Source organism: Coregonus clupeaformis, chromosome 15 (assembly GCF_020615455.1).
Source record: "Coregonus clupeaformis isolate EN_2021a chromosome 15, ASM2061545v1, whole genome shotgun sequence".
Classification (NCBI taxonomy): Eukaryota; Metazoa; Chordata; class Actinopteri; order Salmoniformes; family Salmonidae; genus Coregonus; species Coregonus clupeaformis.
This window is the reverse complement of record NC_059206.1, coordinates 2,128,618-2,147,752: the sequence shown is the minus strand read 5'-3', so window position 1 is coordinate 2,147,752 and position 19,135 is coordinate 2,128,618. Positions and strand designations below refer to the sequence as shown.

Sequence of the window (19,135 nt, the reverse complement as noted above, 5' to 3'; positions counted from 1 at the left end):
GCGAGTGGCAGGAACAGTCCGGGTTGGGCCGGCGACGCACACCGTAGTTTTGATGCGTGGAGCATGGACAGGCCGGGCTGGGCTGGCGACGCACCCCTTTGGCTTGGTGCGTAGAGCAGGAACGGGCAGAGCCGGGCTGACGAGACGCACCACAGGCTTGATGCGGAGAGCAGGCACGGGCCGTGCCGGACTGACGACGCACACCACTGGCTTGGTGCGGGAAGCTTGGATGGACCGGACTGTACTAGGGACACACACCACTGGCCCTACACCGGGATCTGGAACGGGCCGGACCGGACTGGCAACACACGCCAGTACCTCTCGCCGTGCCTCTACTTCCTCCATCCCCTCTTCGACCAGTGGCCCCCGTAACCCGGCGGCCTTCTCCAGCAACCCACTGGGCCGCTCTATCGCGGCCTCCTGCTGGTCCGACGTCGTGAGCCCCCCCCTAAACATTTTCGGGGTGTCTCTCCTACCCGTGGACCAGGTCTCCATATCCCTCGCCAGCCTCTCGCCCTTCTGCCATAGTGTCAAGCCCTTCTCCTCCTCACTCGGCTTGACCCAGTCCAGGAGGCGAAGGAGATCTGTGAGGGATCTCCCTGGCGACGGCTCCTGGACACGCTGCTTGGTCCCATCTTGGTGGGTTTTTCTGTCACGATCGTCTACGAGAGAGGAGGACCAAAGCGCAGCGTTGGTAGCGAACATATTGATTTTTAATGTAATACACGAGAATACAAAACAAAACACGATCATGAAGTCCTCAGTGACAACGACTGAACATAGAACAAAAACCCACAACCCCAAGGTGAACAATGACAGTTTAAATATGGCTCCCAATCAGAGATAACGAGCCGACAGCTGACACTCGTTACCACTGATTGGGAGTCACTGGACCAAACAATGAAACCACCAATAACAACCCAACTAATCCCCAACCACAAAAAATGAACACACCCTGGCTCAATAATACAAAGTCCCGGAGCCAGAGCGTGACACTAAGCCAAAGCTGGAAGGTGTAGCATAAGGGAAGACTTTAATCACAAACCTGATAGACAAATATAACTTTTCTGTGTGCTTCTGGAAAATACTACTTCCTTCAAAGAAAAGGGTTTATGTCTACTTGGTACTAGTAGTGCATACACACCAGGCAGTGGTGGAAAAAGTACCCAATTGTCATACTTGAGTAAAAGTAAAGATGCCTTAATAGAAAATTACTCAAGTAAAAGTGAAAGTCACCCATTAAAATACTACTTGAGTAAAAATCTAAAAGTATTTGGTTTTAAATATACTTAAGTATCAAAATTAAAAGAAAAGTAAGAATAATTTAAAATTCCTTCTATTAAGCAAACCAGACGGCACAATTGTCTTGTTTTTTAAATTTACGGATAGCCAGAGGCACACTCCCAACGCTCAGACATAATTTACAAACAAAGCATTTGTGTTTAGTTAGTCCGCAAGATCAGAGGCAGTAGGGATGACCAGGGATGTTCTCTTAATAAGTGTGTGAATTGAACCATTTTCTGTCCTGCTAAGCATTCAAAGTGTAACGAATACTTTTGGGTGTCAGGGAAAATGTTTGGAGTAAAAAGTACATTATTTTCTTTAGGAATGTAGTGAAGTAAAAGTAAAAGTTGTCAAAAATAGAAATAGTCAAGTACAGATACCCAAGAAAACTGCTTAAGTAGTACTTTAAAGTATTTTTACTTAAGTACTTTACACCACTGACACCAGGTGTGTGTGACTACTGAGTCACGTTACTTCTAATCTCTTAGGGGACAGACTTCATCCCCAAATTACGTTAGATTTTAGTTCTGGGTTAACCGAGATTATGTTACTTAAGAAAGACCGTAAAATGCCACACAGATAACTTGGTGTATACCTTGAGAGAAAGCTTCAGAGAAAGGTATTTTTGTGGAGACGGTCAGAGAGCCGAGATATATATATATAATGCCTCTGAAGTAGCCATGTGGTAATAGATCAAGTTATATTGACATCTGCTATCAAGGAGAGAAAAATGTTGTGCAACTCCTGTTGAAGTGATGTCACTAAGAGGTTGTTAAGCTGTTATTCACCAGACTATCTCTGAAGGAAGAGAGTTTCCTAATGTGGCCATTATTAAGCTCCACAGACTAACTGACTTACTGCAGGATTCTAGGATTCTTTTCAGAAGAGGTTGCAGAGTTAGCATGTGTGTGTAGGAGGGTGCACAGAGACAAAATATTGCTGTTTTTAAGCAAATGTCCTGCAATTCTATACATTTTGCCATGGCTTATGCTATCCGAGTGACTCAAACATAACAAAATCAATGGGGGCCCCATGCCATGATATATATATTTTAGATTGTCCCTGACCATCTAGTTTTTATTTTGGTAATTGTTAGTTCTCAAAGATCTTATTTAAAAATATATAGCTCCATTATCTCTACATACTTTAGATATGGTTTTAGTCATTTAAGTTTACACTGAAAACATTTGACCATCTCGAAAATTATCAACAAGAAAAGAAAAAAAGTGGCCCGCCACTGCTTAATGAATATAGGGGAAACACTGCTTACTGACAACTAAGAAACACTCACACCACACCAGAAACGACTTAAGAGTTGTTTTATATAGTTCACGCAATAATTATGAAATAATTAGCTGAGGATTCAAAAGTAATATTTTAATCTATGACTAATCACTTTGTGCTACATTGGTAGTAGTTGTGCTCTATAAATAAAAACATGTGTTGATGTAGTTAATTATACAGATTTATTTTCAAGGACAACTTTATCCTGTTCCATTAGGAAATACCCATATACAAATAAATAATGCAGAACTGCTCAAAATAAACATAGAGGGGACAAATCCCAGTGTAAATATTTCAGACTAGACAAGAGGCCGACAGAGATATATTTTCCACCTGCTCATCGAACATCTCATTCCAAAATCATGGGCATTAATATGGAGTTGGTCCCCCTTTGCTGCTACAACAGCCTCCACTCTTCTGGGAAGGCTCGCAGTCGGCATTCTAATTCATCCCAAAGGTGTTCGATTGGGTTGAGGTCAGGGCTCTGTACGGGCCAGTCAAGTTCTTCCACACCGATCTCAACAAACCATTTCAGTATGGACCGCTCTATGTGCACGGGGCATTGTCATGCTGAAACAGGAAAGGGCCTTCCCCAAACTGTTGCCACAAAGTTGGAAGCACAGAATCGTATAGAATGTCATTGTATGCTGTATCATTAAGATTTTGCTTCACTGGAACTAAGGGGCCTAGCCCGAACTATGAAAAACAGCCCCAGACCATTATTCCTCCTCTACCAAACTTTACAGTTGGCAATATGCATTCGGGCAGGTAGCGTTCTCTTGGCATCTGCCAAACCTAGATTAGTCCGTCGGACTGGCAGATGGTGAAGCGTGATTCATCACGCCAGAGAACGCGTTTCCACTGCTCCAGAGACCAATGGCAGCGAGCTTTACACCACTCCAGCCAGCGCTTGGCATTGTGTATGGTGATCTTAGGCTTGTGTGCGGCTGCTCGGCCATGGAAACCCATTTCATGAAGCTCCCGACGAACAGTTATTGCGCAGGCGTTGCTTCCAGAGGCAGTTTGGAACTCGGTAGTGAGTGTTGCAACCGAGGACAGACGATTTTTATGCACTTCAGCACTCGGCGGTCCTGTTCAGTGAGCTTGTGTGGCCTACCACTTCGCGGCTGAGCCGTTGTTACTCCTAAATGTTTCCACTTCACAGCACTTAGTTGGCTGGGGCAGCTCCAGCAGGGCAGAAATTTGACGAACTGACTTGTTGGAAAGGTGACATCCTATGACGGGGCCATTCTACTGCCAATGTTTGTCTATGGAAATTGCATGGCTGTGTGCTCAATTTTATAAACCTGTCAGCAACGGGTGTGGCTGAAATAGCCGAATCCACTAATTTGAAAGGGTGTTCAATATATATATATATATATATATATATATATATATCACACACAGTACCAGTTTAAAGTTTGGACACACCTACTCATTCCAGGGTTTTTCTTTATTTTTACTATTTCTACATTGTAGAATAATAGTGAAGACATCAAAACTATGAAATAACATATGGAAACGTAGTAACCAAAAAAGTGTTAAATAAATCAAAATATATTTGAGATTCTTCAAAGTAGCCACCCTTTGCACACTCTTGGCATTCTCTCAACCAGCTTCATGAGGTAGTCACCTGGAATGCGTTTCAATTAACAGGTGTGTCTTGTTAAAAGTTAATTTGTGGAATTTCTTTCCTTCTTAATGCGTTTGAGCCAGTCAGTTCTGTGACAAGGTTGGGTTGATATACAGAAGATAGCCCTATTAAAAGACCAAGTCCATATTATGCAAGAACAGCTCAAATAAGCAAAGAGAAACGACAATCCATCATTACTTTAAGACATGAAGGTCAGTCAATCCATAGAATTTCAAATCTTCAAGTGCAGTCGCAAAAACCACCAAGAGCTATGAATAAACTGGCTCTCATGAGGACCGCCACAGGAAAGGAAGACCCAGAGTTACCTCTGCTGCAGAGGATAAGTTCATTAGAGTTACCAGCCTCAGAAATTTCAGCCCAAATAAATGCTTCACAGAGTTCAAGTAACAGACACATCTCAACATCAACTGTTCAGAGGAGACTGCGTGAATCAGGCCTTCATGGTCAAATTGCTGCAAAGAAACCACTACTAAAAGGACACCAATAAGAAGAAGAGACTTGCTTGGGCCAAGAAACATGAGCAATGGACATTAGACCGGTGGAAATCTGTCCTTTGGTGTGATGAGTCCAAATTTTAGATTTTTGGTTCCAACCGCCGTGTCTTTGTGAGACGCAGAGTAGGTGAACGGATGATCTCTGCATGTGTGGTTCCCACCATGAAGCATGGAGGAGGTGGTGTGATGGTGCTTTGCTGGTGACACTGTCAGTGAGTTATTTCGAATTCAAGGCACACTTAACCAGCATGGCTACCACAGCATTCTGCAGCGATATGCCATCCCATCTGGTTTGGGCTTAGTGGGACTATCATTTGTTTTTCAACAGGACAATGACCCAACACACCTCCAGGCTGTGTAAGGGCTATTTTAACAAGTAGGAGAGTGATGGAGTGCTGCATCAGATGACCTGGCCTCCACAATCCCCCGACCTCAACCTAATTGAGATGGTTTGGGATGAGTCGGACAGCAGAGTGAAGGAAAAGCAGCCAAAAAGTGCTCAGCATATGTGGGAACTCCTTTAAGACTGTTGGAAAAGCATTCCAGATGAAGCTGGTTGAGAGAATGCCAAGAGTGTGCAAAGCTGTCATCAAGGCAAAGGGTGGCTACTTTGAAGAATATAAAATATATTTTGATTTGTTTAACACCTTTTGGTTTACTACATGATTCCATAGTTTTAATGTCTTCACTATTATTCTACAATGTAGGAAATAGTAAAAATATTAAGACAAACTCTTGAATGAGTAGGTGTGTTGAAACTTTTGACTGGTACATATATATATATATATATATATATATATATATATATACTGCTCAAAAAAATAAAGGGAACACTAAACAACACAATGTAACTCCAAGTCAATCACACTTCTGTGAAATCAAACTGTCCACTTAGGAAGCAACACTGATTGACAATAAATGTCACATGCTGTTGTGCAAATGGAATAGACAACAGGTGGAAATTATAGGCAATTAGCAAGACACCCCCAATAAAGGACTGGTTTTGCAGGTGGTGACCACAGACCACTTCTCAGTTCCTATGCTTCCTGGCTGATGTTTTGGTCACTTTTGAATGCTGGCGGTGCTTTCACTCTAGTGGTAGCATGAGACGGAGTCTACAACCCACACAAGTGGCTCAGGTAGTGCAGCTCATCCAGGATGGCACATCAATGCGAGCTGTGGCAAGAAGGTTTGCTGTGTCTGTCAGCGTAGTGTCCAGAGCATGGAGGCGCTACCAGGAGACAGGCCAGTACATCAGGAGACGTGGAGGAGGCCGTAGGAGGGCAACAACCCAGCAGCAGGACTGCTACCTCCGCCTTTGTGCAAGGAAGAGCAGGAGGAGCACTGCCAGAGCCCTGCAAAATGACCTCCAGCAGGCCACAAATGTGCATGTGTCTGCTCAAACGGTCAGAAACAGACTCCATGAGGGTGGTATGAGGGCTCGACGGCCACAGGTGTGGGTTGTGCTTACAGCCCAACACCGTGCAGGACGTATGGCATTTGCCAGAGAACACCAAGATTGGCAAATTCGCCACTGGCGCCCTGTGCTCTTCACAGATGAAAGCAGGTTCACACTGAGCACATGTGACAGAGTCTGGAGACGCCATGGAGAACGTTCTGCTGCCTGCAACATCCTCCAGCATGACCGGTTTGGCGGTGGGTCAGTCATGGTGTGGGGTGGAATTTCTTTGGGGGGCCGCACAGCCCTCCATGTGCTCGCCAGAGGTAGCCTGACTGCCATTAGGTACCGAGATGAGATCCTCAGACCCCTTGTGAGACCATATGCTGGTGCGGTTGGCCCTGGGTTCCTCCTAATGCAAGACAATGCTAGACTTCATGTGGCTGGAGTGTGTCAGCAGTTCCTGCAAGAGGAAGGCATTGATGCTATGGACTGGCCCGCCCGTTCCCCAGACATGAATCCAATTGAGCACATCTGGGACATCATGTCTCGCTCCATCCACCAACGCCACGTTGCACCACAGACTGTCCAGGAGTTGGCGGATGCTTTAGTCCAGGTCTGGGAGGAGATCCCTCAGGAGACCATCCGCCACCTCATCAGGAGCATGCCCAGGCGTTGTAGGGAGGTCATACAGGCACGTGGAGGCCACACACACTACTGAGCCTCATTTTGACTTGTTTTAAGGACATTACATCAAAGTTGGATCAGCCTGTAGTGTGATTTTCCACTTAAATGTTGAGGGTAACTCCAAATCCAGACCTCCATGGGTTGATAAATTTGATTTCCATTGATAATTTTTGTGTGATTTTGTTGTCAGCACATTCAACTATGTAAAGAAAAAAGTATTTAATAAGATTATTTCATTCATTCAGATCTAGGATGTGTTATTTTAGTGTTCCCTTTATTTTTTTGAGCAGTGCATATATACACACACACACACACACACACACACACACAACCGTTCAAAAGGGTTGTGTTCACTTAGAAATGTCCTTGTTTTTTGAAAGAAAAGCAAATTTTTTGTCCATTAAAATAACATCAAATTGATCAGAAATACAGTGTAGACATTGTTAATGTTGTAAATGGCTTTTGTAGATGGAAACGGCTGATTTTTAATGGAATATCAAATACAATTTTATTTGTCACATACACGTGTTTAGCAGATGTTTAGCGGGTGTAGCGAAATGCTTGTGCTTCTAGCTCCGACAGTGCAGTAATATCTAACAATTTCACAACATATACAGTGGGGAGAACAAGTATTTGATACACTGTCGATTTTGCAGGTTTTCCTACTTACAAAGCATGTAGAGGTCTGGAATTTTTATTGTAGGTACACTTCAACTGTGAGAGACGGAATCTAAAACATAAATCCAGAAAATCACATTGTATGATTTTTAAGTAATTAGTTAGCATTTTATTGCATGACATAAGTATTTGATACATCAGAAAAGCAGAACTTAATATTTGGTACAGAAACCTTTGTTTGCAATTACAGAGATCATATGTTTCCTGTAGGTCTTGACCAGGTTTGCACACACTGCAGCAGGTATTTTGGCCCACTCCTCCATACAGACCTTCTCCAGATCCTTCAGGTTTCGGGGCTGTCGCTGGGCAATACGGACTTTCAGCTCCCTCCAAAGATTTTCTACTGGTTCAGGTCTGGAGACTGGCTAGGCCACTAAAGGACCTTGAGATGCTTCTTACGGAGCCACTCCTTAGTTGCCCTGGCTGTGTGTTTCGGGTCGTTGTCATGCTGGAAGACCCAGCCACGACCCATCTTCAATGCTCTTACTGAGGGAAGGAGGTTGTTGGCCAAGATCTCGCGATACATGGCCCCATCCATCCTCCCCTCAATACAGTGCAGTCGTCCTGTCCCCTTTGCAGAAAAGCATCCCCAAAGAATGATGTTTCCACCTCCATGCATCACGGTTGGGATGGTGTTCTTGGGGTTGTACTCATCCTTCTTCTTCCTCCAAACATGGCGAGTGGAGTTTAGACCAAAAAGCTCTATTTTTGTCTCATCAGACAACATGACCTTCTCCCATTCCTCCTCTGGATCATCCAGATGGTCATTGGCAAACTTCAGACGGGCCTGGACATGCGCTGGCTTGAGCAGGGGGACCTTGTGTGTGCTGCAGGATATTAATCCATGACAGCGTAGTGTGTTACTAATGGTTTTCTTTGAGACTGTGGTCCCAGCTCTCTTCAGGTCATTGACCAGGTCCTGCCGTGTAGTTCTGAGCTGATCCCTCACCTTCCTCATGATCACTGATGCCCCACGAGGTGAGATCTTGCATGGAGCCCCAGACCGAGGGTGATTGACCGTCATATTGAACTTCTTCCATTTTCTAATAATTGCGCCAACAGTTGTTGCCTTCTCACCAAGCTGCTTGCCTATTGTGTCCTGTAGCCCATCCCAGCCTTGTGCAGGTCTACAATTTTATCCCTGATGTCCTTACACAGCTCTCTGGTCTTGGCCATTGTGGAGAGGTTGGAGTCTGTTTGATTGAGTGTGTGGACAGGTGTCTTTTATACAGGTAACGAGTTCAAACAGGTGCAGTTAATACAGGTAATGAGTGGAGAACAGGAGGGCTTCTTAAAGAAAAACTAACAGGTCTGTGAGAGACGGAATTCTTACTGGTTGTTAGGTGATCAAATACTTATGTCATGCAATAAAATGCAAATTAATTACTTAAAAATCATACAATGTGATTTTCTGGATTTTTGTTTTAGATTCCGTCTCTCACAGTTGAAGTGTACATATGATAAAAATTACAGACCTCTACATGCTTTGTAAGTAGGAAAACCTGCAAAATCGGCAGTGTATCAAATACTTGTTCTCCCCACTGTACCTAATACACACAACACTAGAATGGAATTTAAGAAAATATACATATATGGACAAGCATTGACAGAGCGGCATAGACTAAAATACAGTAGAATATTATAGAATAGAATGCATTATATACATATGAGATGAGTAGTGCAATATATGTAAACATTATTAAAGTGACTGTAAACATTATTAAAGTGACTAGTGTTCCATTTCTTAAAAGTGGCCAGTGATTTCAATAGGCAGCAGCAGCCTCTAATGTGCTAGTGATGGCTATTTAACAGTCTGATGGCCTTGAGATAGAAGCTGTTTTTCATTCTCTCGGTCCCAGCTTTGATGCACCTGTACTGACCTCGCCTTCTGGATGATAGCGGGGTGAACAGGCAGTGGCTTGGGTGATTGATGTCCTTGATGATCTTTTTGGCCTTCCTGTGACATCGGGTGCTGTATGTGTCTTGGAGGGCGGGTAGTTTGCCCCCGATAATGCGTTCGGCAAACCGCACCACCCTCTGGAGAGCCCTGCGGTTGCGGGCGGTGCAGTTGCCATACCAGGTGGTGATACAGCCCGACAGGATGCTCTCAATTGTGCATCTGTAAAAGTTTGTGAGGGTTTTAGGTGCCAAGCCGAATTTCTTTAGCCTCCTGAGGTTGAAGAGGCTCTGTTGCGCCTTCTTCACCACACTGGCTGCGTGGGTGGACCATTTCAGTTTGTCAGTGATGTGTACGCCAAGGAACTTGAAGCTTTCCACCTTCTCCACTGCGGTCCCGTCGATGTGGATAGGGGGGTGCACCCTCTGCTGTTTCCTGAAGTCCACGATCATCTCCTTTGTTTTGTTGACGTTGAGTGAGAGGTTATTTTCCTGGCATCACACTCCCAGAGCCCTCACCTCCTCCCTGTAGGCGGTCTCGTCATTGTTGGCAATCAAGCCTACTACTGTTGTGTCGCCTGCAAACTTGATGATTGAGTTGGAGGCGTGCTTGGCCACGCAGTCATCGGTGAACAGGGAGTACAGGAGGGGGCTGAGCACGCACCCTTGTGGGGCCCCTGTGTTGAGGATCAACGCAGTGGAGATGTTGTTTCCTACCTTCACCACCTGGGGGCGGCCCGTCAGGAAGTCCTGGACCCAGTTGCACAGGGCGGGGTTCAGACCCAGGGCCTCGAGCTTGATGATGAGCTTGGAGGGTACTACATAGGCGTACAGAGGCCCATTATCAGCAACCATCAGTCCTGTGTTCCAATGGCACGTTGTGTTTGCTAATCCAAGTTCATCATTTTAAAAAGGCTAATTGATCATTAGAAAACCCTTTTGCAATTATGTTAACACAGCTGAAAACTGTTGTGCTGATTAAAGAAGCAATAAAACTGACCTTCTTGAGACTAGTTGAGTATCTGGAGCATCAGCAATTGTGGGTTCGATTACAGGCTCAAAATGGCCAGAAACAAAGAACTTCCTTCTGAAACTCGTCAGTCTATTCTTGTTCTGAGAAATTAAGGCTATTCCATGCGAGAAATTGCCAAGAAACTGAAGATCTCATACAACGCTGTGTACTACTCCCTTCACAGAACAGCGCAAACTGGCTCTACCCAGAATAGAAAAGAGGAGTGGGAGACCCCGGTGCACAACTGAGCAAGAGGACAAATACATTAGTGTCTAGTTTGAGAAACAGACACCGCACAGGTCCTCAACTGGCAGCTTCATTAAATAGTACCCGCAAAACACCAGTCTCAACATCAACAGTGAAAAGGCGACTCCGGGATGCTGACCTTCTAGGCAGAGTTGCAAAGAAAAAGCCATATCTCAGAATGCCCATCTTAATCTTTTCTTTTTATTGGCCAGTCTGAGATATGGCTTTTTCTTTGCAACTCTGCCTAGAAGGTCAGCATCCCGGAGTCGCCTCTTCACTGTTGACGTTGAAACCGACACAGGCCATACAGACAAGAGGGATATTCTCACTAGACTAGAGCATATCAGCTACCCTAAAACAAACACACTACACACACCAGACATGGCCTTAAGGCAAATTCTCTGACGTCTGCAGTGTGTGTGTGTGTGTGTCCCCTTACGTCTTACTCTCCAGTCTGTCCAACTTTTAGGGCCCGACTCTAAGCCATTCACCTCCTTAGTCTCCCAACTAGTGTTATCAATAAAAAAACAGCTCTTTGTTGATATTGCACACAACTCTGAAGTGGATGGCTTCACACTGTTTGACAAAATCAACAGGATTAAAGGGTGCAAATTTATGTAGTGTAGACTAGTAGGGTAGGTGTCTGTGTGTGTGTTGAGGTGGCACTGTCTGACGCGGAGAAGGGGACAAAGACAGACAGACAGGAGATTACGTTAAAGTACAACATACAGGTACTGGCTGGCTGGGTGCCTTGTCACGGCCAAAGGAGACCCCTGTCCCTGAGTGTGTCTGGTTCTGTTCCACTGCATATATATATATATATATATAAACAGCCAATAATGCCCTGTTTTTTTTGTGTGTGCGTTGCTCTATTTGGATCGTAAACGTATTGAAATGTTACAGGGCAAATCAAGGGCAGACACTGACAGAGATGAGATAAGATGGACCACAAATGTCAATCAAGAGTATCTCTATGGATACAACTCAAAGCTATGAGGCTTCTGGCATTCTGACTGTCATTTAAGATATACGACAGAGGAGATTGGTTAGGTAACCCCAAATTACTTGAGTTAATCACACTCAGAAGTTCATTTTCAGCTATGTGTGATCAGTGATGGTTATTCTGTGAGTCAACATGAGAGTTATACAATGCCATAACTTTGAGATCTCGGTCTCCCTCAACTTTCCTTCCTTTTAAAGTGTAGGCCTACTGATGGTCACTTCCATCCATGGGGTCACTAGGATTTTTCAACCAGATCTAAACTCCATCATTTACCCAGAGGATAATTAATCTCCTTATGTCCCCTCTTTCCCCATTTTCAATCACCGGACAGAGCTACTGCAACTGCTACTGCTGAACTACTGCTACTGCTGTACTACTACTACTACTACTGCACTACTACTACTGCTGTACTACTACTACTGCTGTACTACTGCTGTACTACTGCTACTGTACTACTACTACTACTACTACTGATGATACTGCTGTACTACTACTACTGCTGCTGCTGTACTACTACTGCGACTGCTGCACTACTACTGCGACTGCTGTACTACTACTGCGACTGCTGTACTACTACTGCGACTGCTGTACTACTACTGCGACTGCTGCACTACTACTGCGACTGCTGTACTACTACTGCGACTGCTGCACTACTACTGCGACTGCTGTACTACTACTGCGACTGCTGCACTACTACTGCGACTGCTGTACTACTACTGCTGCACTACTTCTACTGCTGTATTACTGCTACTACTACTACTACTGCTGCTGTACTACTGCTACTGTACTACTACTGCTGTCCTATACTACTGCTGTACTACTACTACTGCTGTACTACTACTGCTGCTGTACTACTACTACTGCTGTCCTATACTACTGCTGTACTACTACTACTGCTGTACTACTACTGCACTACTACTACTGCTGTACTACTACTACTGCTGTCCTATACTACTGCTGTACTACTACTATTGCTGTACTACTACTGCTACTGTACTACTACTACTGCTGTACTACTACTACTGCTGTACTACTACTACTACTACTGCTGTACTACTACTGCTGTACTACTACTGCTGTACTACTACTACTGCTGTCCTACTACTGCTGTACTACTACTACTACTACTGCTGTACTACTACTACTGCTGTACTACTACTACTGCTACTGTACTACTACTACTGCTGTACTACTACTGCTACTGTACTACTACTACTGCTACTGTACTACTACTACTGCTGTACTACTACTACTGCTGTACTACTACTACTGCTGTACTACTACTACTGCTACTGTACTACTACTACTGCTGTACTACTACTGCTACTGTACTACTACTACTGCTGTACTACTGCTACTGCTGTACTACTACTACTGCTGTACTACTACTGCTGTACTACTGCTACTGCTGTACTACTACTACTGCTGTACTACTACTACTGCTGTACTACTACTACTACTACTGCTGTACTACTACTACTGCTGTACTACTACTACTGCTGTACTACTACTGCTACTGTACTACTGCTGTACTACTACTACTGCTGTACTACTACTACTGCTGTACTACTACTACTGCTGTACTACTACTACTACTACTGCTGTACTACTACTACTACTGCTGCTGTACTACTACTGCTGCTACTGCTGTACTACTACTGCTGCTGTACTACTGCTACTGCTACTGCTGTACTACTACTGCTGCTGTACTACTACTGCAGCGTGATAGTCTCTTTACTGCTGTTAGGTCATCAACTTTGAGCTCCAAAGTAATAAAACAAACATTGAGGGCTCTCAGTATCAACACTCTGGATTAGAGCAGCTGATGACTGTAAACAGGGGAAACTGCAGATTCAAGAGAAACCCTGAATGTGTGACAAGTTGCTTATTGTAGTTTTCACACCTCTCTATTTTACATGGCACTAAAAAAAAGTGTCACTGAAACAAGCTATGGCACGAGTATATCATTCGTTTCTGGGTTAGTTACAGTTAGGACAATCATCTCTACCCATTTATTCTCTGGTTTAAACATGAAGTATATAAATAGCATCCTTAGCATAAAAATTACTCGACTTGGATTGAGACTCACAGCAACACTGTTGAGTGGTCTAGTGTGAACCAACAGTTAAAAGTAACACAGCCATGAACACTGACATAGTGAGGTTTGGTTAACAACAATGTGTTTCTAGGCAATACTAAGCCAGGGGAATTAACTGCTCAGTCAGTAATGCTGTCTATGAATATTTTTCTAATGTCAACATACAGCATCCCAGTGCTGACAAACTGAGAAAACTATCAAATCTATCTAATTGAATGGTTATCAGGATCTTCATGAGTGAAAAGTGATCAATCGACTGATTGGTTGATAATTCCCTTTAGTTGTAATTCACTACTTAATTCTAATGTCTTCACTTGTTTCCACTGATTTCATTGGTTAATAGATCCCTGGTTCTATCTTGATGCGTTTGCACTGGCAGAGTTACATACTGGGTAGTGTAGTTTGTGCTGTCATCACTCACTGAGGGGTTTGAGGATGTTGGGCGCTGCCTCGTCAGCATTCTCTCCATCTGATTTGTCCCCCTCTATGTTCTCCGCCGGCCTCTCCTTCCTCTCCTTGTGGTTGGACTTGCGTCGGTGGCGCCGTCTCCGCTGGTAGCTCTTGGGCACATGCACGCCGATGTACACGGTGTGGTGACCTGAGGGAGGGAGAGGGGACACAATGCAAGGGACGCAGGTCAGATTAGGACTACGATTATTATGCCAAGGAAATGACATTAATCCTGCCATGCAGATAATTTGCATCAAACGGAAGAAATGCATAAAGTCAATGAAGATCAGTTGGGTAAAAGTGAAACTGTCGGATAAATAAGGAGGATGGATTAGATATGTTAAAGGGGAGGGTTGGATGTCAAATAATCCACAGTGATGTAAGCCTTCTGACCAATTTGGTTTATATCTGCCATTCAGGTATTAATTAGGCTGTGGTGCATTTCTGTTACAGAACAAAATGACTGTGATAAACCCCACGCACGTATGCATGCAAGAGTCACAAGAACACACGCACACAGGTACACACACAGGCACACACACACGCACACAGGCACACTCCTACTGACTGCTGATGGCCTATTCAGTCAGCTTGCTTGGTAAAATGTTTAGTCAGTTCTTTGTGCGTCAGGCCGTTTCCCCTGGGCCAATCAGGACGGGATCTGTCCTCATCCTGACACACGCTGAGGATGTAAATAAATGCCAACCACTTCCTGTCCAGCAGCTCAGACAGGAAACGGCTAAACTTCTCCAGGAAGTCATTTCAGAGAGAGAGAGAAAGAGTGCCAGATGCTTCAGCTAACAGCTATCTAACACACAGGTCAAATGTTCTGGGCTGTATACAGTGGGGGAAAAAAGTATTTAGTCAGCCACCAATTGTGCAAGTTCTCCCACTTAAAAAGATGAGAGAGGCCTGTAATTTTCATCATAGGTACACGTCAACTATGACAGACAAATTGAGGAAAGAAAATCCAGAAAATCACATTGTAGGATTTTTAATGAATTTATTTGCAAATTATGGTGGAAAATAAGTATTTGGTCACCTACAAACAAGCAAGATTTCTGGCTCTCACCGACCTGTAACTTCTTCTTTAAGAGGCTCCTCTGTCCTCCACTCGTTACCTGTATTAATGGCACCTGTTTGAACTTGTTATCAGTATAAAAGACACCTGTCCACAACCTCAAACAGTCACACTCCAAACTCCACTATGGCCAAGACCAAAGAGCTGTCAAAGGACACCAGAAACGAAATTGTAGACCTGCACCAGGCTGGGAAGACTGAATCTGCAATAGGTAAGCAGCTTGGTTTGAAGAAATCAACTGTGGGAGCAATTATTAGGAAATGGAAGACATACAAGACCACTGATAATCTCCCTCGATCTGGGGCTCCACGCAAGATCTCACCCCGTGGGGTCAAAATGATCACAAGAACGGTGAGCAAAAATCCCAGAACCACATGGGGGGACCTAGTGAATGACCTGTAGAGAGCTGGGACCAAAGTAACAAAGCCTACCATCAGTAACACACTACGCCGCCAGGGACTCAAATCCTGCAGTGACAGACGTGTCCCCCTGCTTAAGCCAGTACATGTTCAGGCCCGTCTGAAGTTTGCTAGAGTGCATTTGGATTGGGAGAATGTCATATGGTCAGATGAAACCAAAATATAACTTTTTGGTAAAAACTCAACTCGTCGTGTTTGGAGGACAAAGAATGCTGAGTTGCATCCAAAGAACACCATACCTACTGTGAAGCATGGGGGTGGAAACATCATGCTTTGGGGCTGTTTTTCTGCAAAGGGACCAGGACGACTGATCCGTGTAAAGGAAAGAATGAATGGGGCCATGTATCGTGAGATTTTGAGTGAAAACCTCCTTCCATCAGCAAGGGCATTGAAGATGAAACGTGGCTGGGTCTTTCAGCATGACAATGATCCCAAACACACCGCCCGGGCAACGAAGGAGTGGCTTCGTAAGAAGCATTTCAAGGTCCTGGAGTGGCCTAGCCAGTCTCCAGATCTCAACCCCATAGAAAATCTTTGGAGGGGAGTTGAAAGTCCGTGTTGCCCAGCGACAGCCCCAAAACATCACTGCTCTAGAGGAGATCTGCATGGAGGAATGGGCCAAAATACCAGCAACAGTGTGTGAAAACCTTGTGAAGACTTACAGAAAACGTTTGACCTGTGTCATTGCCAACAAAGGGTATATAACAAAGTATTGAGAAACTTTTGTTATTGACCAAATACTTATTTTCCACCATAATTTGCAAATAAATTCATTAAAAATCCTACAATGTGATTTTCTGAATTTTTTTCCCTCCTTTTGTCTGTCATAGTTGACGTGTACCTATGATGAAAATTACAGGCCTCTCTCGTCTTTTTAAGTGGGAGAACATGCACAATCGGTGGCTGACTAAATACTTTTTTTCCCCACTGTACACAATCCTCATGTACCGGTGAACACTAATGTAGGTATTGGTTGGCAGGGGTAACCTACACAAAACAGAACTCACACCCCACTCCCTAGTGTGATCTCTCACATATGCTAACATGCTACATGCCTATATGTAGCCTTCGCAGTGGATTTGGGGGGGTCATGTAAAAATGAATTTTACAGGCTGCTTTTCAATAGTATATTTTCATCTTATTTGAAACTAGTTTTATATTATAAACTTGACTTTGCGAAGGTAAATTTAATCAGAGCGCCGACTACACTGCAGGACAGGCTGTGTAAACAAAGAACGAAGAGAAGTTTAACCAGGGGTCATTCACCAAAAGGTGACACCCATTCAAACATGAGGTTGGTCCTGACTGAGTGATTTCACATTCAATGTGACTGGGACTGGTATTTCTGGTTGTTGATTCTTCTAACTGTGTCACTCCACGTGATGTGAACCCTGGATTTGGGGTTTGTTTGAACTGGGGGAAATTTGAACACAGAATCTCACAGAGAGGTGAGCTAGCTGGCAGATATGGCTGTGTACACACTGCCGATCATAACTCAAACGTGACAAGATTCTGTGTGTGTGTATATATGGGTCAAAATGTGTGAATATGTAGGAATGTGTGTATGTACATGTTTGTGTGTTTGTGCAAAATACAGTTTTTTTTAGGGGATAGATCAGCTTTAATATTGCAGATAGATTGTAACTTCCATCAATGTAATTGTCTGCATCACTTCCAATCCCCCATATGTTTTTTTTCTTCTCGCAAATAAATAAATAAATAAATATATATATACACATATACATATAGATACATACACAGTGAGGGAAAAAAGTATTTGATCCCCTGCTGATTCTGTACGTTTGCCCACTGACAAAGACATGATCAGTCTATAATTTTAATGGTAGGTTTATTTGAACAGTGAGAAACAGAATAACAACAACAAAATCCAGAAAAATGCATGTCAAAAATGTTATAAATTGATTTGCATTTTAATGAGGGAAATAAGTATTTGACCCCTCTGCAAAACATGACTTAGTACTTGGTGGCAAAACCCTTGTTGGCAATCACAGAGGTCAGACGTTTCTTGTAGTTGGCCACCAGGTTTGCACACATCTCATGAGGGATTTTGTCCCACTCCTCTGTGCAGATCTTCTCCAAGTAATTAAGGTTTCGAGGCTGACGTTTGGCAACTCGAACCTTCAGCTCCCTCCACATAATTTCTATGGGATTAAGGTCTGGAGACTGGCTAGGCCACTCCAGGACCTTAATGTGCTTCTTCTTGAGCCACTACTTTGTTGCCTTGGTCGTGTGTTTTGGGTCATTGTCATGCTGGAATACCCATCCACAACCGATTTTCAATGCCCTGGCTGAGGGAAGGAGGTTCTCACCCAAGATTTGACGGTACATGGCCCCGTCCATCGTCCCTTTGATGCGGTGAAGTTGTCCTGTCCCCTTAGCAGAAAAACACCCCCAAAGCATAATGTTTCCACCTCCATGTTTGACGGTGGGGATGGTGTTCTTGGAGTCATAGGCAGCATTCCTCCTCCTCCAAACACGGCGAGTTGTGTTGATGGCATAGAGCTCCATTTTGGTCTCATCTGACCACAGCACTTTCACCCAGTTCTGCTCTGAATCATTTAGATGTTCATTGGCAAACTTCAGACGGGCCTGTATATGTGCTTTCTTGAGCAGGGGGACCTTGCAGGCGCTGCAGGATTTCAGTCCTTCACGGCGTAGTGTTTTACCAATTGTTTTCTTGGTGACTATGGTCCCAGCTGCCTTGAGATCATTGACAAGATCCTCCTGTGTAGTTCTGGGCTGATTCCACACCGTTCTCATGATCATTGCAACTCCACAAGGTGAGAACTTGCATGGAGCCCCAGGCCGAGGGAGATTGAAAGTTATTTTGTGTTTCTTCCATTTGCGAATAATCGCACCAACTGTTGTCACCTTCTCACCAAGCTGCTTAGCGATGGTCTTGTAGCCCATTCCAGCCTTGTGTAGGTCTACAATCTTGTCCCTGACATCCTCTTTGGTCTTGGCCATGGTGGAGAGTTTGGAATCTGATTGATTGATTGCTTCTGTGGACAGGTGTCTTTTATACAGATAACAAGCTGAGATTAGGAGCACTCCCTTTAAGAGTGTGCTCCTAATCTCAGCTCATTACCTGTATAAAAGTCACCTGGGAGCCAGAAATCTTTCTGATTGAGAGGGGGTCAAATACTTATTTCCCTCATTAAAATGCAAATCAATTAATAACATTTTTGACATGCGTTTTTCTGGATTTTGTTGTTGTTATTCTGTCTCTCACTGTTCAAATAAACCTACCATTGAAATTATAGGCTGATCATGTCTTTGTCAGTGGGCAAATACAAAATCAGCAGGGGATCAAATACTTTTTTCCCCTCACTGTATACATGACTGTAAGTCGCTTTGGATAAAAGCGTCTGCTAAATGCCATATTATTTTATATTATTATTATACACACACATATACATTTCCTTTAAA

The 19,135-nt window shown here is 43.9% G+C and overlaps 1 protein-coding gene across 3 annotated transcripts in view; it reads right to left on the bottom strand.

The window, feature by feature from the left end:
• LOC121582147 (electrogenic sodium bicarbonate cotransporter 1) overlaps positions 1-19,135 on the bottom strand; it is a 106,293-nt gene that overhangs the window by 60,534 nt on the left and 26,624 nt on the right. For all 3 annotated transcript variants that reach the window (XM_041897759.2, XM_045224946.1, XM_041897762.2), the window contains exon 3: positions 14,157-14,333. In XM_041897759.2, the coding sequence (XP_041753693.2) occupies positions 14,157-14,333 (177 nt within the window). The remainder of the gene's footprint in view (positions 1-14,156; positions 14,334-19,135) is intronic.